The following is a 23,648-nucleotide window of genomic DNA, read 5'->3' on the forward strand; positions in this document are numbered from 1 at the left end:
CATCAAAAAAAGTGTAAAAACACGCAAACGGTGTGTCTTTTATGTGTGTCTGACATTTAAAAAACAAACAAATCACAAAGGACATCACAGGGAAATAAACAATGGTTTGAAACAAACTGATGAAGAAGAGAAGATGTAGATAAAAGGGCCAGAAAAAGACTAATAAATGGACTTGTTTAAAATCAGTCAAAACTGAGCAATCCTTATTGAGAGTTTTGTCATTTTTGGTTATAAAATAAATAAAAATGATCTGCATCCACATGGTCTGCAGGATTTCTTTCAAATTTCAGAAGAAAACTTCACAGTGTCATTACATTTATATATTTTCTCAGTAGTCATTTGTGCACGTTTTGCACTCTGTTGTAGTCTGCAGACACGTTCGTTTAATCAATTTAGAAACTTTTAAGACTGTTCTTATAATTTTTTGGGACAGAGCAGAGGCGAGGGAAGGAAATCTGTGGGTAAAAGCACGGGAATAACATTTAACCCTTTGTGGACCTCAGGAGGAGTACTGTAGAAGCCACATCAGAAGTTGAAGAGAGTTCTAGTTGTGTTCTTTATTAGCCTTGGCACTGTTCATTTAAAAAAAGGACTGCCTTATGCAGCTTAAAAGCAAACTAATCATACAATAGTCCAGGGCATCTCCTGCAGCACTGCACAGGATAATGTGATAAGCGATTCAATTTCAAGCAAAACGGGAGACACTCCTTTTTTCTACCGATGCGCTGAGTCTTCTGAGTCTTGGGCCAATAAATGCCACCACTGAACTGAGAAATGTGGGCTTAGGAAAATAAAGTAAAAAGCTTCCCTTTCATGAGCTCCCGAGAGTTTGGAGCAGAGCTGCCTCCTCTCTCCTTGCCCGGGGGCAGGCTATCATCTCTGGTGACACCAGAGGAAGGGCAGCCCCAACCCCGCCCCTGTCGGACCTGGAGATGTAAGGCCGCAGTGGAGAAGAGGCTCTGCTGCCGGCCTGGTCTCTCAGCTCCGGCTTCCTCTTTGATCACCAGCAGCCGACCTCCATGTCTCCACAACAAGGAGGAGGGCCAGATAACACGCTGCTGAGCCTGTAACCCCACCCTGCAGCCCTTGTTCTCTCCAAATATGAAAAAAGGGTTAATTGTATTTAACAATATGCTCTCTATCCTAACACCCCCCGTCTCCATCACCTCCACCCTCCCGTCCTTGATTAGAATTAGAATCACATCTGGCGCCATGTTCTGTCCCTCATTACTGCTGAATCTCATTACAACGGGCTCCCGTGGGAGGGACACGCTGGGTTTTTAAGCACACTTTTTGCTTTCTTTCTGCCTCTTGCTCATCTCATCTGCCTCGCCGCTTCTTCTCTTCTACGTTTACATTAGCGGAAGTCCTCATCTGAGAGAATGACTGAGCACCACCACCCTCCATCTCCTCCTCCCAGAGCTTGGAAATTGTTTTACAGTGCCAATTAAAGTAGGTATGTTGAGTTTCTTCCAGAGTATGTATTATTCAGAGTGTATTATTTGTTGCACTCAAAAAAAAAAAAAAAAAAAAAAAAAAAGGAGGAGAAGAAAAAACCCCACTAAAATAGGACTTGCAGAGTAAGTTCCACTTACTTGCAATAAAAACTACACCAAAGGTTTGGAAATAGAGTCAACATGAGGAAAATGAGGGAGCTTATTTATGGCGCCCTGAAGTCCTACTGAATAATAAAAACCTCCACATATAACCACATTTTAAACTTTGTTTCTGAGCATCTCTGTCCAAACACTGCTCTGAGTGGGAATTCGCTTTAGATGAGGGGTGGAAAATAAAGAAATGTGTAAAGTTTGACTCCAAAATGTTTTACCTCCGTAAAATATTAATTTAAAAGTTTAGAGGCAGGAAGCACACACTGCACACTTTGTAACTGGAGTGAAATAAGAGTTTCAACAAATATTCAAAGCGTTTTATTTGCTCTTTTAACATACCAATATAAAGTAATAAAAACATGAACAAAACATATAAAATTAAGAAAGAAAAAAGCAGTGATGTCTGACAAGATTGGACCCGGTGTCAGAGCGGCGAGCTCTGAAGGTCGCGGGGAAGCCCTGAGGTTTTAATGATCGTTTAGCTCTAGATCATCGGCGAGTCGCAGAGCGTGCAGGGTGCCTGCAGTATCTTCTTTATCCACTCTGGATCTGTGGGGAAACAAAACAACTTCTGTTTGTGCTCAAGATTACGAACAACAAATTCATTTAATGTGGTTATGTATATATTAATATCAGAGACTTTGAAGGGTGACAGGAGTACAATTTAAGCCCCCCCCCCCAAAAAAAATGGCCTCATTAAGCACTACGAGTATACAATTGAGCACAAAATAAGGGCATGTGCAAACTTACCACTGGATTCATTAAGTGTGCACACTGGCCAATTTGTTCTCACTGCCATGCATATGTTACAGGCTCGTTCTACAAACACAGTCGTACTCTCGTTATTTGCAATCTGCGTAGTGCCACACCCCTTTTCTCTATATAAGAAACACAAAAATCGATAATGTTCTTGTCCACTAAAGCAATAAAAGTGGGACAATCAATAGTGCACACCATTCCTAAGAAAAGGATGTGGCTAAATAATAAACATTTTTAGTAAGTAAGTATACAAGTGAAGTTTGAGCTGGAACAGCCGAGGTAATGTGTTGTGCCCTCGAGACACGAACTGTAGTTCAGACAAAGAAAGAAAAGGTTTGATATCAAAAGATGGGGAGAAGTAGGTGATGAGATACAATAAAAATGGACTGCAATGGAACGCAAACATATTTAATAATTGTGTAATAACCATTTTTATATGCTGAGCATTCAAAACTGGGGTATGATCACTATTGTTTGTGAACTCTACATTTTTATTTGTGTTTTGTTGAGTCTTCATTAGTGGTACTGGGAGGCCGGCCTATTCTAATACGCTATATAAAAGTACGCATACATTAAGCTGAAGCTTTATCCTGCACATTCACAGTTGTTATTCAGTGTCATTTACATTAATTAAAATACATTACAATTCATTGTTAGTGTGCATGCATAGTCTAATACTAAAGCACCAAAAAGAAAAATTCAGGTGAGAAAATATGGATGAAAAATTAACAAACTTAGCCCTAAACTTTTCACGACACACCACAATTAAGTGAGCCGCCCCTTGCACACACTGGTCTGACAAACTAAGTGCTTCCTGTAATGAGAGCATGCTTCTCTCCTGCTGCTTTCTACACGCAAGACAGGACAAGTGTAAGCGATGGTCAGTCTGCATTGTCTTCCAACATTTGTTAGAAGTAATGCGAAGGAAACGGCTTACTTTTCTAAAACATCTATAACATTTGTCAGAGTTTCTGACCACTGGTTAAACAAAAACATCTATGCTTGAGTAAATTAACCCGCAATGAATAAAACGGGTTAAAAATTGTATTTATCCCACTGTACAATACTGAAAAAACTAATTTTAACCTCATGTTTGCTATTGACGTAGAAGTATAGAACAGGGCTTTCTAATGAAGTATGCGAGAGATAAGAAATGACTAAATTAGGAAGTTTACTGTGAAAGTGCATTATCTCACACTCATCAGTAAGGCAGGACTTAGGGGAAAAGAAAATTCTTCTTTGTGATCCCAAAACACCCACGACTAAAGTTAGATCTCACAGACATGATGTGCAGTGGCTCAGCGGGGGAAACGGCCTCCTGTCTGCTGCACAGACTGTAGTGTCTCGGGCATATTCAAGATGGCAACATGGCTGGTTTGTTTATCTCTAATTATTTAATGCCATATATTTAATATTAATGTAGGTTTTTTTGTCTTTTGCTGTCAGACATAGAGCTTCTAAATTGTTTTTAAGAATTTCATGTATAAAAGGGTTTTTATTCCAAACAGAAACTGCTGTGATAATAATAAAAATAGTGAAATAGGAACTATAAAGAAGGCAAACATCCTAAAGATGTTTTTAGACAAGTGGGGGGTGATGCTGATTTTGACAGATGCCACAACTGCACAGACCTGTCACTCATTAGCTCAGATAGGCTGGGATGACCAGCAGAGCTGCCCCTCAGGCAGGTTTGATAAAGACCTGAGATCATTTTTCCCCCTGCAGGACCACAGAGCCTGCTCTTTTCCCACTTCTGTGTTTATGTAGAATAATATATTTTTTTCTCATTTGTATCATTATTGAGCTTACCTCCACCCATTTATAGGCTATTATGATGATGTGTACATTACATGTCATAGAGACATGTACTGTAAAACCAATGCAGAGCAAAGATCTCTAACTTACAAATATATCCGAACATAAATATGTAAGAGGGTTTCCTACATTTAATGTGAAGCAAATCATACTTTCCCCAAATCCAATTAAAGAAACTGAAATACTGGATACAATGACCACAGACAGAAATCTTCTTAATCAGTTTGAGTAAATAGTAAACGTCTGATAATCAGATTACTTAGATGCAATAAACGTTCCACAGACTCACCGAGGCTTTCTGCGTTTCAGGCTTTTTAAGACCATTAAAAGAATGCAAATTATTACTGTAATGGTCAAAATATAAAGAAGGCATGAGGAACGTATGGTATGAGGAAAACAATTATAAAGATAACAATTATTTGTTAGCATACAGTACAATTCCCCTATGTTTAAGCAGTATATTTAAATCCTAAATTCTAATGTTACAATTGTGTACTGTAATGACTCCTTATCAGAATCGATGTAGAGCTCGTACCTAATGAGTGAGCAGCAGTCAGCAATGTCACTGTGGTCGGGACACCCCCAGACTGATACAGAAACCTTTGCTGGCTTGCCTGCACAGTCGACTGCGGGCTCGAGACAATACTTAAGGCTTTTGTAAACTTAATTCTTTCCTTTAGGACTTTTATGAGGAAACAGAATGCAATCATTATTTCAGATATAAAGGCAATCAGAAAACATGTTTACATGCATTATATAGTAATGATGTATGTAATGCATTCATCTCCTCTTTCATCCCGCAGCTCTGCTGTCACACCTGTGTTTCTGTTTACAGTCTGTTGTGAACAGGCTGATTAGAAATCCATCTAACTGTACACATGGCAGTGGAAATCAGCTTTCCACTGCCAACAGGTTTTTCTAATCCAGGTTATCGTTTACTTAAGAAATCAGGACTAACGTGTCTCCTCCTCACTGGAACCTCGGATAGTTTTGTTTTTTTCTCCCCTGAGTATCAAAGTATTAACCCCTTCAGTAATTCACAAGCACAAGCAAAAAGAAAAAAAGTAGTCACCCGTTCTGTTAATTGCATTGTTGCACGTGCATGTCAGTGCACATTTCTACCCTCCTACTGAGCTGACCGACCTTAAAGAAGTCATGCAAAGATCACTTACTCCCGCTCCAGCATTCAGAATTCCCCAGCTACACATTTCAAGTCCTAGCCGAGAAAGTGACAAGACTGAGCTTTGTGACCAGTAACTCAACTCTTGCCTTATAAGAAAATACAAAAGCACACTGGCTAGAAAGAAAGAAAAGACGCTGTGCTAATTTCTGCAATCAGTCACAGTTAATAAGTATTATGTTTGTGTGGCTCAGTCATCCAACATGTCGAGCATTGATCCGAGCGGCAGAGGCTGAGGTTGAAGGTGACAGGAGGAGACGGCTGATCGAGAGCGCGACTGTGAAATGGAGGTGGAGGGAGATGGAAAGTGGCGCTTACCCTCAGGCTCTGGCAGTCTGGCGATGCTATCCAGCAGGAGGCACCGTCTGAACGTCAGCGTCTGGCAGGCCTGGTATGACAACGCACACCTGGAGGAGACCGAAAGAAATACATTAGAGAGCTGGCTGCCAGGGACAGTCACACACACACACACACACACACACACACACACACACACACACACACACATATACGCATTATAAAAGTAGAGCAGAAACAGTGCTGAGGTGCAGCTGACGGGCACAGATTTCCCCTCAGTGCCCACCAGAGGCACCACGTTCAAGCTAGAGAGCAGGCAGGAGAAATGTTTGACAGACGATATTTATGAGACGATGAGAGTGCTGCATGGGTAAATATCAGAAGGAAGGAGCCTTGATTACTGCTCCGAGAAGATAAATAAACCGTCAAAGAAGGCGTTCGGCATTGAGATTCAATTCATGTCCCAACGCTCAGGCTCAGCTGTGGCATCTGAACCAACGGTGCACCTACTCATCCTGTCAGGCTAAAGCTAAGAAAAACAACCATCCTTAGACGTTTTAAGTTTCTAAAGTTGTTCAAGAATTTTGTGCGTACCTGAGCCACATGTGTCCATTTTTACACATGGTTTGTTTGTGGTCTGTGAAGGGCAGCACATCCTGACACAGGCTGCAGCGCTCCGAGAACGTCTGCTTGTTCATCTTATTCTTGATGTGGCCAATCAGGACCTGAAGGACAAAGCATGCAGGACCAAAGGGTCTGAATTAAAGCAACCAATGCAAGCATTCCCAACTTGTATAGCGGAGGCAAAGAAGTCAAAGAAGTTTCTTCCACTGCAGCCTTACATCTAACAAGCATCCCCCTCCTACATATTTGCCAGACTTGCATGTTTCAGATAAACAAAACCTGAGTAAATACAAAAGTTAGAAAATTTCCAAACCCTCTTGGAAAAAGTAGCCCCCTAAACTTACCTGGTTGCGCCACCCTTGACAACCATTGTAACTGCAATCAAACATTTGCAATAACTGGTAATGGGCTGGTTTCAGTCATTATGCAAATGTACAGTTTATAAAATTGAGGAAACCTGCAGTCAGCTGAGGCTACATCCACACTAGCCCGGATAGATTTGAAAACGGCGTTTTTGTCTGAAAACGCTCCGCGTCCACACTAGTGTTTTCAGTCGTTTTCACAGAGTTGCGCGTCCACATTGAAACGGCCGAAAACGCTTACGTTCCAGTACTGCGCATGCGTGAAACACAAGACGATTCGGCCTGCCTCATTTCTGTCTGCCGTTTATTTACTTTCCGGCTCTTTCAAACGTCGCGGCAAAACGTCGAGGAAACGCACAGAGTTTTTTTAAATGGACTAACAATGAGGTGGAGTTGTTGCTGCATCAATCTTTGGAAATTTACTTACCTGGATGATTGAGAATGCATCACGACGAAAACTGGTAATGAGTTTAGTGAATTCTTAGCCAACTATTCTTTGTAATCAACCCGCACTGAAGGGTTTTCAAGCTAGGGTGGCCTGTTTATGGGCGTGCCAAAGCACCTCAATTGGATTTAGGTGCTTGGATTGGATTTTCTGGGTCATGAAGCAACAACAGAAGTAATTGGGGTCTGCAGTTCTTTAGATGCTGTTCTAGGTTCTTTTGTGACTTCCTGGATGAGTCTTTGATGAAATGTTTTAGTAGGCCGGCCACTCCTGGGAAGGTTTACTACTGTTCCAAATTTTCCTCATTTGTGGATCATTGCTCTCACCGTGGTTCACTGGAGTCCCCAAAGCCTAAGAAATGGTTTTGTAACACTGTCCAGAGTGATAGATGTCATTGAATTTGTTTCTATAATCTACAGGTTCTTTTCAAATGATCACGTAAAAACTCTGTCCTTTGACTACTACTAACATTTTTTAAATGATCTGAAACATTTAAGCTTTTCAAATACTTTTTACAGCGCTGTATTCAGGAAAACCAAACCAAAAGAACGTGCAGTGGTGTCTTAAGTAGAAAAAAATAACACGCGAGTCATTACCTCTGATGCTCTGTCGTTGGTGTCTTTAGAGAGATACTCCACCAGGCCACAGGTGGGTATGCTAATGTTCTCTGCTAGCCAGGTATTGAGGTACACCACCCCTAACACCTTCTTCATGTTTTCTCTCATCAAGTGAGTCTCTACGGTGTTCATCCAAGCCTGTACCTCTGCCCTTTGCTCCTCCTGATTTTCCTCCTTCTCCAGTTTTTCTCCTCCGGGCTCACCTTCCTCTTTCACAGCACCTTCTTTGTCTTCTCCATCCTCCTCTTCCGCATCTCTTATGAACACCTTGCTTCCCTCTTTTGCAGGTTTCCAGTTGTTTTCTGTGTTAGGTGACTGCAGTGACTGGTGAAGTATTCGCACCAAAAAGAGCTTGAACCGCCACAAGTAAGGAGAGTCCGCTTCCCGGATCTTTTGATCGAGCTCGTCCTGCAGTGATGCAGGGATGGACTTGTTTTTCAAAATCTGCCACCTCACCAGGTCGAGCAGGTCGGCCATTTTATACAAGTTCTGCGTAGGAGACCTGAGCAACAACGCTGCTGCGGCTTCTGGAGTTTTTAAGGTCACAAAGTGAACCTGGTAAGTCCTGTTAACTGGATGATAGCCATCAACCATACCTTGCGTGCTGACAAGTGCAATATATGCTCCGTTGCGGCTCACTGCAATCCCGTGTATCCTCCTCCCCGTGAGGTTCTCTGGTCGCATCATTTCCTCCTGCTTAAATATTAAAGTGCTCTCTGTAAAAGTTGGCGTCAGCTTTTTAATCCACCCGTCTGTGGAACAAGTGTACACCGCGACACCTTGTTGACTGACCGCCAGGGAGACTACAGGAAGGGAGTGCAGCCCAGCCACGTGAGAGTTGTGTACATTTAGTCCAGCTGGGGAAATCACAAGTAAACACCAAAAGACGTAGCAGCCACGTGATGCGACGATGAGGCTGCAGCTGGATTTATGTATCGGGTGGATCATCGGGACACATTTGAGGTTTTCAACAGCGATTTCATCGCACTCCTTCCACAGGATGACGGGGTGTCGGAGGGTGAAGTACCCCTTCACTCCCGACAGGCTGACTGGCATGATCTTGACGGGTCCCACCTCACTGCCGACAATCAGGCCGCTCATGCGACGATCTGCGTTTTCATACTCCCACCACGCTAAGTCACTTGGTCTGGTCACGCCTGATTCGATGGTGTCATAAAACGTGACATCTGCCCCGTCTGTAAAAGGCAACACAAACTTCCACAAGACGAGGTCACCGTTTTCCATCAAGACAGCGAGGAGGACCATCTCTAAGTCTACGCCCGTGTTGTCCGGCTGAACCTGTTTAATCGTGTAAATACTCGACCACTCCATTCTCAGTGGCGTCTGCATACGGAAACGCCGCTGCAGCTCGTCAAAGTCCTGTAAGTTAGTCTGCGGCAGCTTGTCATCCTTTCTGGCATAATTCCGCTCTTTTAGCCTCTCGCTGTACTTTTTAGTAAGATCAACTAGCGTGTTCCACTCAAGACGCTTGTGGCTGTTATGAATGGTAAGTCTGTGGTCAAGCGTTAGGCAAGCGAGCAAGCAGCGTCCACTCGAGTCACAACCCAACGGAGACCAGCTGGCGTACTTTATTCCTTTGTGCACGCCTACTGATGGGTTGATCACGCTGTCAGCCAAAAATGCTTGCCTTACTGTGGGATCTGGATGTGTAGCGAACTTCACCATTGCTTCAGACAGCTCTACTGATGGCCCCACCTTAAAAGGCAAAAACAACATATTTAAGGATTATAAAGTCAAGTTTGTTCTTAATTTCATGTGCAGAAATGTTTTATTTGATAAACCACCAACACTTCATCTGAAAAGCTGTGTGTTTACACTACTGCCATTTTTGGTGCTTTGACCAAATGTGAGGACTGAGGGTGGATCAGCAGAGTGGACATCCAATGAGCATACCCTGGATAATCCCGCTGACTCCAAAAATGTCCATAATTGCCTAAATTAATTTGATGTTTTAATCCCCATGACTTGACCCATGAAATCAAACAGCAAAGTATTAACTTGGGTCAGAAAAGTAAGGCACAAGAGGGCTGATTTTCCCATAGATTCCCATACAAATATTATACACACGTGTTGCCCCTGCTGGCCATTGAAAATAAGGCCGGTTTAAAGCACTTTTGTATTGGCTTTACTATGATATTTTATATCATCAAGCCAACATGCCCCAGCCCTTCCTGTTTTGTTTTCTTACAGGTTGTCTCAGCTTGGGGGGGCCACTGTAACGACACCCTGCTACAGGCAGAAAACTGGTTCTTTATGCCAGACTTGCTCAGGCTACAAGGAACGTGCCATATCATAGCATCTGCTATAACGCAGATATAAAATTTTCACGTGATATAAAAGCATATCTTGGTGTCAGTGACATAGGGATGGCACATGTTTACATTCCTATGCACCTACAACAACAGCACAAGAGCCACATCATCAGCCTCTGATGATGATAAGATAAGATAAGATAAGATAAGATAACCTTTATTAGTCCCACACGTGGGAAATTTGTTTTGTCACAGCAGGAAGTGGACAGTGCAAAAGTTATGAGGCAAAAATTAGAATACAGATTAAATACAGAAAAAAAGGAGCAACTTCAACAACATCCAAAAGAGCTGAATACTTTGCAAAATATGCAAGAAAACTATGCAAAGTGAGAGCAGAACAGAAGTAACGTCATCAGCTACAACTCAAGACCTACCACAAAGTCCTTAGAAATGTTGCAATATTGCAAAGATTTACAGAGAAGCACCATATAAACAGTATTTTTGAAAACTATTCAAAAAGTGTGCATTTATCTCACATATAAATGCACTTATATATATATATCATTTTTCTATGTGCACATCTGAATGTCAGTATGCACTGCTAGATGTTAAAAAAGCATTAGAAGCACTACATATAATTAGCTGTAATGATCTCTTTTTAGCAATCATTTATTTCTTCTGTTAAGCAACAAAATCATCATCAGGTTTTAGCTTAATAAGTGGTATTTCCACAGAAAAGGCTAAAACTGTTACCAAAGCACTGATGATCCATTTTCTGTGAATCATCTAATGAAATAACCACCTAATTATTGCTGCTCTACAGCGAGTAGAGCTGGGCGATATGAGATTTTTTCATATCACGATTAGGGCTGCCACAAACGATTATTTTGATAGTCGACTAGTCACCGATTATTTATGCGATTAGTCGACTAATCAGATCATCATCCACTGGACATAAAACTACAGCTTATTGCACCAGCAGCATCTGCTCTTATATAACTATCATTAGCTTACAGCTTTAAGCTTTTAAGGTGCTAACTAAAAATAAAGACAAGATGATAGTTTATTCAATTTTAATGAAATTTGCAGATTGTTTTGGTAAAGTTTAATAAACTCCTTGCTATCTAAACTATAACAGGACACCGGAGTATATTCTCCAGCATCTCACACTTCTGATAATCAGCTGTCTGCTTGACGTTTATTCAGCTGTGTAAAAACTATAACTTTAATCTCAGCCAAACCGATTTACTCAGGAACAAATAAAATACTAAAAAAAAAAAAAAAAGCCAAACAACAACATTTTTAATTTATCTAAGTGACTCATATATATTTAACCTGAGTCGCGAAAGACGGCGGTGGGTTTGAAAACAATTTGCCGGGAGTCCGGTGTTCTCACGGCGCTAGTGACCTAGCCCCCGGCTAGCTATCGAGCTAGTGGGTAACAGACGTCTCCGAAAACGTCGGAGCGCTTTTGAAAATATGTGGTGTCCTGATAAACTGAGCCGATATTTGAGGTTTACACAGCTACATTCTCGCCTGAAAATATGTTAAACGTTTATTTTGTGACCCAGAAAGAATAATAAGAGTAATATTAAAACTAACTAGCTACCGCCATTGTTGGAAACTAAGCTGGGCCGCGCTATGAATTCTGGGACACAGCTGCTTCTTCTTCTTCGGGGTTTAACGGCAGCTGGCATCCTTGTACATGCAGTGCTGCCATCTTCTGTTTCAGTCCGTTATTACACTCTTAAATCCTGCTATTATTCCTGCGTGTTTTGCGATCTTACAAAGCTTCAAACGACACGTCGACTATTAAATCAGTCGTCGACGATTTTGATAGTCGACGTAATCGTGACTAGTCGACAAATCGTGGCAGCCCTAATCACGATATGTTTTTTTCATTTCAGGCGATAACGATATCTATCACGATATAAGTCAAATAACTATATTTGTAAGATTTAAATGTGCCGTTGCTCACAAGTAAAATGTGAAATAATCAGCAGCTTGTTTTAATTTAAATATTTATTTCCCATAATAAGTTCAACAGGGTAGATGTACTTAAGGAACATGAGACTTTTTCAGATAAATAAAGGCAAATATTGCAAACTACACAAAAGGCAGCCGCTAAAGCGTTTCAAAATAGAACAAACGAAACAGACTAAATTGTCAATTCCACTTAGAAACAAAATATTAATTCTAAAAATAAATCTCAGTTTGTTTTACAGAAGAACAGACAAAACTGACTAACTTTTGTCAATATCAAATAAACTGAGAACTAAAAGGAAATTCTCAATCTCTCCTTGTTGTATAGCTTAGCTTTTCAAACAGTTTTAACAGTTACTTTAGTCTGACAAAAGCCGAATGACGAATTAGCGCTTCCAGTCAGAGACTGAGGCTACGTCCACACGTACACGGGTATTTTTGAAAACGGAGATTTTCCGTTTTCGTTTTAAAAAATAATCCCGTCCACACATAAAGGCAGAAATGAAGGAAAACGCTGCTATGAACATGCCAAAGCAGCAGGTGGCGCTAGATTCCTAACCGTGCAGAAATATTGGCCAATCAGAAGTCTAGAAGCCTCGGTGGGAAAAAGTAAACAAAGCTGGGGCATAGAAGCAGAACCGAGTCGTATGTGTGGAGGGACAGTAACTGTGTGTATATGTAAGCATTTAAACACTGCAGAGAGTAGAATTAACAGTAACAGTATTGTAGAAATTCATTTCACCGAAACAATAACGTGGTGCACAGTGTGACGCATGCAGAGATGGGCAGCGCGTTACTGTAATCTGATTACTTTTTTCAAGTAACGAGTAAAGTAAGGGATTACTATTGCAAAATCGGTAATTAGATTACCGTTACTTTCCCGTAGGAACGCTGCGTTACTGCGTTACTAAAACCGTGATTTTTTTTTGCGAGAATGTCTCATGACAGTGACGTAAGCAAGTGCGACGTTGGTGACAGCAGCTGTGTGCAGATCAACAATGGATAATATATCGAGTGCGGGAGAGAGTATGAGCGTGCAGCGTTTAAAGTGTGGAAGTACTGACCTTACTTTGAGTTTGATTCCATAAAAAGTGACAAAAACATTAGCGTCCATCGTGCGTGGGAAGAAAACTTCTTTTTACAGCGAAAAAAACCCCTAAACTTCCGAGCAAGCACCGAATAGCTACGACGTGATGGGAAACTCAGAGACACTCGCGCGGATTCTTCAACTGACCGCAGCACACCTACACCAGGGTAACCCTCCGCCTACCCTGCTCCTGCTTTACAGGTGAAAATAGAGCAAAAGGACCACTGAGTCTTTGACTTTATTTATTTTCTGCTGTGTTTTACTTGCATCTGTTTGAAAGAGTGAGTGAAAACACAAAAAATATTTTATTTTATGTGCTGGAATGTGTAGAAAATAGGTTTAAATGTTAAACTAATTTATTCAAGTCAGAGAATGTTGCATATAATTAAATGTTTTGCTTGATGCATAAAGTTAAAAGATTAAAACTGATAAAACAAGTTAAAAAAAGAGACTTTTCCATTTGATTACATTTTGTATGATGGATTATGTAGAAAAAGTAGAATTGGGCTGAAAGATCTATCGCTTTATCACCTCTTCAGGTTGTAAATCGTGTTTTTAAAAAGTAACTAAGTAACTAAGTAATTAATTACTTTTGAAAATAAGTAATCAGTAAAGTAACGGGATTACTTTTTGGGGGGAGTAATCAGTAATTAGTTACTGATTACTTTTTTCAAGTAACTTGACCAACACTGGACGCATGCACCAGTTTATTGTATTTCCAGACTTGCTTTCGGCACAATTTACAGTGCACGCTACTCTGTTTTTGTCAGACTTGAAATAGCCGAAATACCTTCACACTACGGAACTTCTTTGGCTCTTCCGTTCGACAATCTCTCCGGCACTGGAACCATCATCTGTTTTCTCTTCGGTCACGCTCGGTAGATTTTTCTAGTCGGCACACTCATTTCCTCCATTACGCGCTGGCTCCATTACCCGCTGGCTGCTTCCCAAACAAACACACGTGCGGCTTGGCACTTGTGCTGTATGTAACAAGTCACACGACGTGACGCTGCAGCTGTGATTGGTTCGGCTCTGCGCTACTTAATTTGGATTGGCTGACCTTTTTTTTTTTTTTTTTTTTTTTTTAAGAGGACAAGAGCGGCGAGGTCTATCGCGATAGCTTAATTTCTCTATCGAGTAAAAGTTATATCGCGATACATATCATTATCGTTCTATCGCCCAGCTCTAACAGCGAGTAAAACCTAGAAAAAGTTTTATGTCAACAAACTGGACAAACAGGATAGACGCAGTATAACCAAACAGACTGCAATGAATAAATTAGAGATATCTAAGTTTTGTTATCTCATTTTTTAATGCAGGATCATTTTAGGTAAATGGTGAACATCATGGCCCAGCTTCACCACAGAAAACAGCCTCCTGGGTGGCTGTACTATTATACAGACAATATCATGGCCTCTAAAAAAAACCAAGCCATGCTTTGTGAGCCACAGTCTACAGCTCCCAGCTCAGTACCTCCCATTAAAAAGCAGTTATTCATATCAGCCATTGACAGCTGGAAACCAACTTTGCCTGTCTGCCACCGTGCCTAGTGGATTATAAAATTCAGCTAGGTCCAACAATGTATCTGCCAAGTGGATTTTTGGACTGGAGACGAAACCTAAAAGCACTCATGTTTATACACAAGAGCAGCTGCGAAGAGACAAATTTACCACAACAAAATTGTTTCTCTCGTTTTTTTGTTTGTTTAAAATCAGCATTTGTATTCTATTACTTTGATTATCTTCCCTGCGCTTTAGTAAATAATGAAAATACAGAAACATTCACCACTGCCAAACTAATAGCACAAAAGTGCTTGGCTCCCTTTCTGAGACATGTGTACACAATTTGTTTAATGAGAAAACAAACATCAACACCGTTACAGGAGTAACACATATCAGTTTGTGATCACCTATTTATATGTTATTTATTTACTGAAGCAATGACTTTAATAATTTGTGAGCAGTGATCATGCTCTGAAAGGTCTTGCACAAAGCTAATGGGTCAATAAGTTGAACACATAATGCAAACAATTGGGAATGTGTTACAAGCCATTTTTGTGCTTCAGGCCTGTAATGTGACGAAAGTGCATACTTCATACACCATCATTTAAAGGGGTTTCACAAAAATACTGCATCAACTGTTTAGAGTACAGCCATTTTTAAGCACTGTTGCCCAAATCGCAGTTTCATGTCACTGGCAAGCAGTTTCATAGCCAGGGGAGACCTGTTCCTTTGTTATTTCATAACAAATTAAGCAAATCGAGGATATGGAGTTCTGCTGTTCAGAGGTGCCCATGCAAGTTAAAGAAAGCATTACTAGGTTGAAAAACAAAACAAACGTAGCAGAGACACACACACAAAAAAAAACTTCAGCAGTGGCCAAATCCAAATCAGTAACCTGGTGCATTCTTAAAAAGAAAAAATGCACTGCCCAACTCAGAAACAAAAAGACCAAAGATGACATCATGAAGTTCAAGACGACAAAATTAATTCCAAGGTCTAGAAAAACCAGCACTTAGCTGAGTCAAGAACATTCGCTTGCCATTGTGAAAGTCTAAAATCAAGAGACGCCTTCATGAATGCAAACACAAAGGGTTTAATACAGGGTGCAAACCACAAAAACCTATGGGCCCAACTGTATGTAAAGCTCTGATCACAAGAGGAGACATGAGGGAGACTGAGGGAAGAACCTAAGAGTTTATTTATTTCCCACATTCATTTATGAATATGAAGCAATGTTTGAAAATCTCGTTTAGAAACAACATTAAACAGCTGATTTAGTCTACCTTGATTAGTAGACATAAGTGGACAGATGTGAGCTAGTTAGCTGTACCCTACATGACAGGAAGAGTACCGTAGTTACATGGTGGAAAAGCAGGGCCTTAAACAGCTGGTTAAAAGGCTCAACCGAAGATAAAACATCCCAGCAAGAAAAATTTTTTTTTCTGTTTTATGATGTGACAATATTGCAAAACTCCTGAAGAGTTTCAAGGCTAGTTGCTCTTAAGGTCAACTGTTTAGCAGTTATACTCTTTCTTTTGTTCCTCGGTTAATGAATGACTGTCTTGCAGTGTATTTAGTATAGCTATAAGAGTAGCTATTAACCTTGGTTAACATGGTTTGAGGCAGTTATAGTTAACTCTTCCTGTTTTCCTTTATATCCATATATACAGTGGCTTGCAAAAGTATTCGGCCCCCTTGAACTTTCCCACATTTTGTCACATTACAGCCACAAACATGAATCAATTTTATTGGAATTCCACGTGAAAGACCAACACAAAGTGGTGTACACGTGAGAAGTGGAACGAAATTCATACATGATTCCAAACATGTTTTACAAATAAATAACTGCAAAGTAGGGTGTGCGTAATTATTCAGCCCCTTTGGTCTGAGTGCAGTCAGTTGCCCATAGACATTGCCTGATGAGTGCTAATGACTAAATAGAGTGCACCTGTGTGTAATCTAGTGTCAGTACAAATACAGCTGCTCTGTGACGGCCTCAGAGGTTGTCCAAGAGAATATTGGGAGCAACAACACCATGAAGTCCAAAGAACACACCAGACAGGTCAGGGATAAAATTATTGAGAAATTTAAAGCAGGCTTAGGCTACAAAAAGATTTCCCAAGCCTTGAACATCCCACGGAGCACTGTTCAAGCCATCATTCAGAAATGGAAGGAGTATGGCACAACTGTAAACCTACCAAGACAAGGCCGTCCACCTAAACTCACAGGCCGAACAAGGAGAGCGCTGATCAGAAATGCAGCCAAGAGGCCCATGGTGACTCTGGACGAGCTGCAGAGATCTACAGCTCAGGTGGGGGAATCTGTCCATAGGACAACTACTAGTCGTGCACTGCATAAAGTTGGCCTTTATGGAAGAGTGGCAAGAAGAAAGCCATTGTTAACAGAAAACCATGAGAAGTCCCGTTTGCAGTTTGCAACAAGCCATGTGGGGGACACAGCAAACATGTGGAAGAAGGTGCTCTGGTCAGATGAGACCAAAATGGAACTTTTTGGCCAAAATGCAAAACGCTATGTGTGGCAGAAAACTAACATTGCACATCACTCTGAACACACCATCCCCACTGTCAAATATGGTGGTGGCAGCATCATGCTCTGGGGGTGCTTCTCTTCAGCGGGGACAGGGAAGCTGGTCAGAGTTTATGGGAAGATGGATGGAGCCAAATACAGGGCAATCTTGGAAGAAAACCTCTTGGAGTCTGCAAAAGATTTGAGAGGTTCAGCTTCCAGCAGGACAACGACCCTAAACATAAAGCCAGGGCAACAATGGAATGGTTTAAAAAAAAAAAAAAAAAAAAAAAGTCTGGAATCATGTATGAATTTCGTTCCACTTCTCATGTGTACACCACTTTGTATCGGTCTTTCACGTGGAATTCCAATAAAATTGATTCATGTTTGTGGCTGTAATGTGACAAAATGTGGAAAAGTTCAAGGGGGCCGAATACTTTTGCAAGCCACTGTATCTATCCCCTGCACATGCCTAAACCTTTCAGTATGACTTTGCTAAGCTACGAACCGCACAGTTTGATGGATTGTCGGAGCATTACGGCTAACGTAGGCAGGAGCCTCGCGGAGTGATCTGTACTGCGCTTCGATATAATATTACCGTGTTGTGCGTGTATGACGTCTTAAGTTTTGTGGATATTATACAAGGTTATGCTGAGGATATGTCGGCCAATTTCCACTAGGTTTGGTTAAACTGTCAGCAAGGAATTTGCATTTCCACTGTTAATTTTTATATAACTTTAATGCACATAAAAAAAAAACAAAAAAAAACAGCTGCTTGTTTAAGTGAAAATACATTGATGGGTTTTGTTTTTTTGCACTAATAAAGTTGTGGAGTTGTAAAGTATTTTGTCTAGTGTCAATTATATCGTCAATTATATTGTTATCGCAAATTTTCAAATGTATATCGTGATAATATTTTTGGTCATATTGCCCTGCTCTACACCAGTCTCCCTCTCACTCACACATGTATTATGTCTTTCCTCTTTGCTCCACAGTATACCTCCACCTCTCCAGGCTCTCTTCCACCTGCTCTTTACTCTCGCAATGTCATTGCAAACATCACAGTCCACGGAGATTCCTGACTGACATTATCAATCAATCTGTCCATCACCGCTGCAAACAAGAAGGGGCTCTGAGCAGATCCCTCGTGCATGTCCTGCACCACCCCCACATACTTCTCTGCTACTCCGGACTTCCTCATGCAGCACCACAGTTCCCCACTCTGTACTCCTACGTTTTCAAACAAAAACTAAACTAGCCCAAACTAAACTGAAATTTAAAAAATAAATAAGTAAAATAAAGGTGAGCTTCCCGCAGAAGAAGTTATTGTTTCCCAATCAAAACAGTGGAGCACGTGACTTGTAAACACCACATCAGCTCAGTAAGCTAAAGCTACAGAGCTGCATGGGTTCTGATATTTCCCTCTTATAACGTGTTGGTGTTAGCAGGTAACAGGCGACTGTATGCGGTCGCTTACCCGCAGTTTGTATTCCTCGGCTGGGACGGGGATTGAAGTCCTGTGCAGCGTTAGGTCCTGTTTGTTGTTGTGGACGTCGCACACCAGCTCCATCACCGCCAGGGAACTGGAGGTGCACACAGCCAGGCGGTGGTCCTGCGACCACGAGAGAGGCTGGAGTCCGCTGACCGGGGCAATGAGAGGAACGACGGGCTCCCGCTTGACCGACACATCCTCCGCTTCTGGTTCAGTCTTAATGACTACGTTTTTGGGCAGGGTGTGCACCGAATCACAGGTACTGGCAGCCGCCATGTTTTCTGGGCGGCGGAAGTGACGTCAGACAAGCGCGGGAGGAGAAAAGTGAGGAGCTTCCTCCGCCGATTATAAAATTGACTTTTATCAAGTCATTTAGCACACATAATAATAATGAAATAAATAATAAAATAATAAGAATAAAAAAATATTAAAAATAAAAATTCAGCAACATTAACATCAAGTGACAAAATAACCGAAACACTACATTTCACTGTAAAGAAAAGGTATGGATTGTCTAAGAAACATACCTTTCCATAATGCTTTAAAACACTGCTAATAAATTAAAGCATCAAAAATGCTTTTATATGATTTTTATATGCATGCTTTTTATTATTTGCAATTCACAAGAAAATGTTCATTAATCCCTTTCATATTTTGCCACATTGTGCTTAATTATAAATAAAAGTCAACTGTCTGGCTTGTACAGTTAGTAATATTTTTTTAAGCTCAAGTGAAAATGTAATTGCTTAAAAAGGGAGTAAAAGGGACTCTTGCTGCAAAGTAAAGACATGTTATTGGGTGCAAGCTGTGACCTATCATGTTATACCAGATCAATACATGTTATTAAACTTACACAGGGAGCTTTCTTTGACCATGATACACTTAATCTCTGCTAAGGCTGTAAGAATCTTTGACTTGAAGGCATTAAGAGGGCTCAAGAATTGCAAAATTGTCTCTTACTTGTCCAATACACATTCACTGGCCACTTTCTTAGGTATATCTGTTCAACTGCTTGTGAACACAAAAATCAGTACATTTAAGCACGTAGACACGGTCAAGATGACCTGGAAGTTCAAACTGACATCAAAATTTTTAAAAAGTTCATTTACTTTGAGTGAGGCATGGTTGTTGGTGCCTGAAAAGCTAGTCTGAGTATTTCAGAAACTGCTGATCTGTTGGGATTTTTCTATACAAACATTTTGGAGAATGCTCAAAATAAAAAGAGAGACTATCCAGTGAGCTGAAGTTCTCTGGGTGAAAATGTATTATTGATGTCAGAGGTCAGAAAGGACAGACAGCTTTGAGCTGACAGGAAACAGTAAAGCAACTCAAAACCCATCTAAATATCTTCAGTCATATTTAGACAATACACAGACTTACATTAAGATGATGTATGCTAAACAGGCTGAGCTTCTTATTACAGTATCAAGCAACAAAAAATAAATAAAAATGTTGCCTCAGAGCAGATACAGCTTCATCTAAAACAGATGTGAAACCGCAGCAAAACTATATGTAAAAGATTGCAAATTTTGATTTTTAACCTTGTCAAAACTAAATAAATAAATAATAGCAGTGTAGTGATAGCTGGCATGCTGTCACCACATCTTCAGTACCACTGTAACAACGCTTTATAAGGAATATTTAAATTTCTAATCTGGATATATTTTTGTCTGTTCTGTGTAGATTCGCTGTTGCCTCGCAGCCTTGGGCAGTTTGTCAGGACTTGAACTAATTCGATTAGATTAGATGAAACTTTAATGATCTCCATGGGGAAATTTTGTCATGTGTGTGACACATTCATTCAAAAAGGGTATGTTGAAATAGCGCTGGCACTCCACAGTGACATATTCATTCAGCTAGCCCGAGCACTGACAGGCACGGCATTAGTCACTTCATTTGTCTGCGTGTGGTGATTTGTCACCAGGAGAGATCATTAATGGCCATTAATTAATAAAAATATGAAACCTGTCCCTTTCTTGGTTGATGGCTCAGGTATGTATCAGCACGCCGTGTGTGATGAGTCCCTGGCCACTCCTGGACCAGTCAAAGGTCAAGCTGCTGCAATCGGATGCAGAGCTGGATAGTCCCAGACAGACAGACAGTAATTTGTTACAGCCCCTCACATGAAAGCTTCTCTCGCAGTAGCTGCCTGACTCTCAGCAAGATGACAGCAGGATTTCAACAGACAGAGTTATTTGTCACAAAACAAATCGTTACAAATCTGTGAGACAAATACAGAATAGCGCGCCCACCATGTTTTAATCTCTCATTTTTCTGTCTTTTGTTTCGATAATCGAAATGAATAAATGAACGGGGACCATGATATGTTTCATTCTTAATGAAGTGTGTAGTGAATGAATATTTTACACACCTGCTGTGTGTCTTTGGTGGGTTTTGACTGGGGACCCAGTCCCAGCCCTCGATGTATGAATGTTGGATTAAACATTCATCAAATGCTGTCACAAAAACTTTATCCGCTCCTGTCAACCACATATAAGGATGGAAACATTGCCAAGCACAGGCCAAAGAAGCCCAGCCATGATTTGAACCTAAGCCTCTGCTTCACTCGTTGTGTGGTGGTGGAATTATTTAGGCTGCTCTGGACCCATGTCTTAAGGTATATAGGTTAGGTAGTGTGGGTTTAAGGATATGGATGGGTCAGCTCAGGTCAATCCTCTGCATCTCTAATATCCACCTGCTGTCTTGTTATTGCCTGCAGGTTTCTCCCCGGCCTTTCAACCCTCAGTAGATCACATCCTCTGCTGTTTGCTGGCTCAGAGTGTCAGTGGAGCTGCTTACATGTATCTTGCGAAGAGGCCCGCAGGGACATTTTGATGCATGGTTCATCATACATGTTTTAATCATTCAGTCTTTCAGACACCTCCCTGGAGGAGGCTGCTGCAGCACGTTACCAAGCACACACAATTAGTGATATAATCATGATGATGATAATGAAATGTATTTAGAGCATGTCAGCGTGGTTCATTCTGTTCGGGGAGACATTAGCAGGATTGTAGCCCCAGAAAAGCCTCAACGCTGGGGCTCCTGGCGCTCTCTCTCTCTCTCTCTCTCTCGAGACTGGCAGAGCCCGGCAGGTTGCCACGTCACAGATTAGCAGTCATAGCGGTCGACCTGGCACTCTTTCTGCGCTGTCAACTGCGAAAGCCTCACCTGACAGGTGTTGTTCCCAATCAGTGCTCCTCTGCTGCCCTCCTTACTGTCCTTGGGGCAAGAAGGGATGAGGAAGTCTCTTTTCGACACTTTATGCACCCTGACAGCCTCTTTTTAGCAATGTGGGCCTTCATATACCAAAAAAAGCAAGAGCAAATCCCCCCCCTTACTGAAAAACCATTGATATCATATCAGTGGCATCAGTAGAAAACACAGTGGTGCCCTTTTATTTAGCTCCCCTCAGGGATGCTCAGTCTGTTGTTAAAGGTCAAGGCGATAGGATTTCGGCATCAGAGGTTTCAGTGCATGAGCAATTGTACAGGCTGTGAACTGTTTTAACCAACCCCGAACAAAACAGTGATGATAGTAATAATAATACCAGATGGCCAAATTCTTTCTTCTTTAAAGTAAAGAAATGATATGTAGGTCTCTGGCAAACCAAACATATAAAGGTTGTGAATGCATGAAATAAGAATTTGGTGTCTTTTGAATCTCTTACTTAGTCCAGTTTAAAATGATGCCTGTAGGGGTGTAATTCAAGTGGTTTTTTTTACTTAAAAGTATTCTTAATTAATTTCATTATTTTTAAGATTATCATTTTCAAAGCAGAGATACGTAAAGGAGCTTATGATAAGTATCACTGTTTAGCTTGCAGTGTAACTGTAGAAGAGGCCCTAACTGCTGATGCAGAAAAGATACCCCAAACCACGACTCTGCCTCCTCCAAATGGACTTCTCACACTTTGGACACATTTCTCTAATTTTCTTAACATATATAATATAATAAAAATCAAATTAACACAAGGCGGCTGCATGCATGACACTGGATGCTAGGTGGCTCCTGGCTAAATATTGAGAGGACTGTCATTTTAAAATTTGAATTGTTTAAGAACTGGAAAAACTACACTCTCTTACAATTGCTTCAAGGGTCATTCTGTCAGTCTTTACCTTTAAAACAACCACGAGCTCGCCATCTTTCAAAGTGATTGATATTAGTTTTAGGGCAAAAAGGAAATTACGACCAAGTGCAAGGCTTCCATCTGTGAAGAGTCCCAAAGAGTTCATTTAAAAGCTTCTAATTTGAGGGTTAAAAAAATAATTGTGATGTGCAATATTTGCAGTTTTGATATTCCCCTCAGCTTGACCCCCCAGTTGATGTTAGGATAATTTTAAATTATCCTAACATCAAATTAAGATCAAATTCAGGATAATGTAAGTTGTTGTCTAATTTTGAGTAATTTTGAATTGTAGTTTTCACTAGTTTTTAATCTATTAACTGATATTAGAGAGAAACCCAAGCTATTTAAAAGAAAAAATGTTGCAGTTATACTTTGAACTAACATTTTATTTGCTGGTGAACATATAAAATGCTGCACACATATGTATATAAAGTACTGCAGGTTTTGTAGTATGCCTTCTGTGCATTGCTGCACGCTGTGTAAATGATGCATGGCTCAGACTTTCCTGACTAAATTATGAGAGGACGTATTGATCCAAGCACTACCTTAAAGCAGTACCTAGCAAGAGTTGCCATCATTTCAGTAAGAAGAAATGAGATGTGGGCCAAATTTGCAGGTTAGATTTGAGAATCATCGGTTAATGTCTTGTGATAGCCTCTGACATTGCTAAGCCATTTGTTCTGAAAAAACCTCCCTGAGAAGTCCTCATATAAGAATTATTAGGTTATATAGGGGGAGGTTTGGTCTGAAGTCACTTTTGTCAGTTAAACCACATTTTATTTATTTGGTTCTAAAGTTTTTCTTTTCTTTGACTTCATACTTGATTGGATTGGATTGAAATGTACTTATTTACTTATTATGTAGCATTCCCACAATAAGTAAAATGCTTTGGACAGTCAGTAGACGATGCACTTTTTCGACTGGCTGAAAGCATTTAGAAAAAATAA

The 23,648-nt window shown here is 40.7% G+C and overlaps 1 protein-coding gene across 1 annotated transcript; it reads right to left on the reverse strand.

Moving 5' to 3' along the window:
- Window positions 1-1,913: 1,913 nt before the first annotated feature.
- On the reverse strand, window positions 1,914-18,854 carry gtf3c4 (general transcription factor IIIC, polypeptide 4). Its single transcript, XM_085463244.1, has 5 exons — window positions 18,558-18,854; window positions 7,689-9,425; window positions 6,256-6,386; window positions 5,683-5,771; window positions 1,914-2,159 (listed from the first exon to the last, which is right to left on the reverse strand). Exons 1-5 carry the CDS (start codon window positions 18,846-18,848, stop codon window positions 2,095-2,097), a joined length of 2,313 nt encoding a protein of 770 aa, XP_085319370.1. The 5' UTR covers window positions 18,849-18,854; the 3' UTR covers window positions 1,914-2,094.
- Between the last annotated feature and the right edge of the window lie 4,794 nt (window positions 18,855-23,648).

Source organism: Copadichromis virginalis, linkage group LG7, assembly GCF_057382275.1.
Source record: "Copadichromis virginalis isolate Kocher_CV1m ecotype Utaka linkage group LG7, C_Virginalis_male_GT1.1, whole genome shotgun sequence".
Classification (NCBI taxonomy): Eukaryota; Metazoa; Chordata; class Actinopteri; order Cichliformes; family Cichlidae; genus Copadichromis; species Copadichromis virginalis.

Excerpts from the sequence above, each read along its gene's own strand:
- gtf3c4 (XM_085463244.1), bottom strand. The coding sequence starts at position 18,848 with ATGGCGGCTGCCAGTACCTGTGATTCGGTGCACACCCTGCCCAAAAAC. Across the intron at positions 6,387-7,688 it reads CCAACGACAGAGCATCAGAG|GTCCTGATTGGCCACATCAA; the intron begins GTAATGACTCGC and ends TTTGTCCTTCAG. Across the intron at positions 2,160-5,682 it reads CAGACTGCCAGAGCCTGAGG|ATCCAGAGTGGATAAAGAAG; the intron begins GTAAGCGCCACT and ends GTTTCCCCACAG.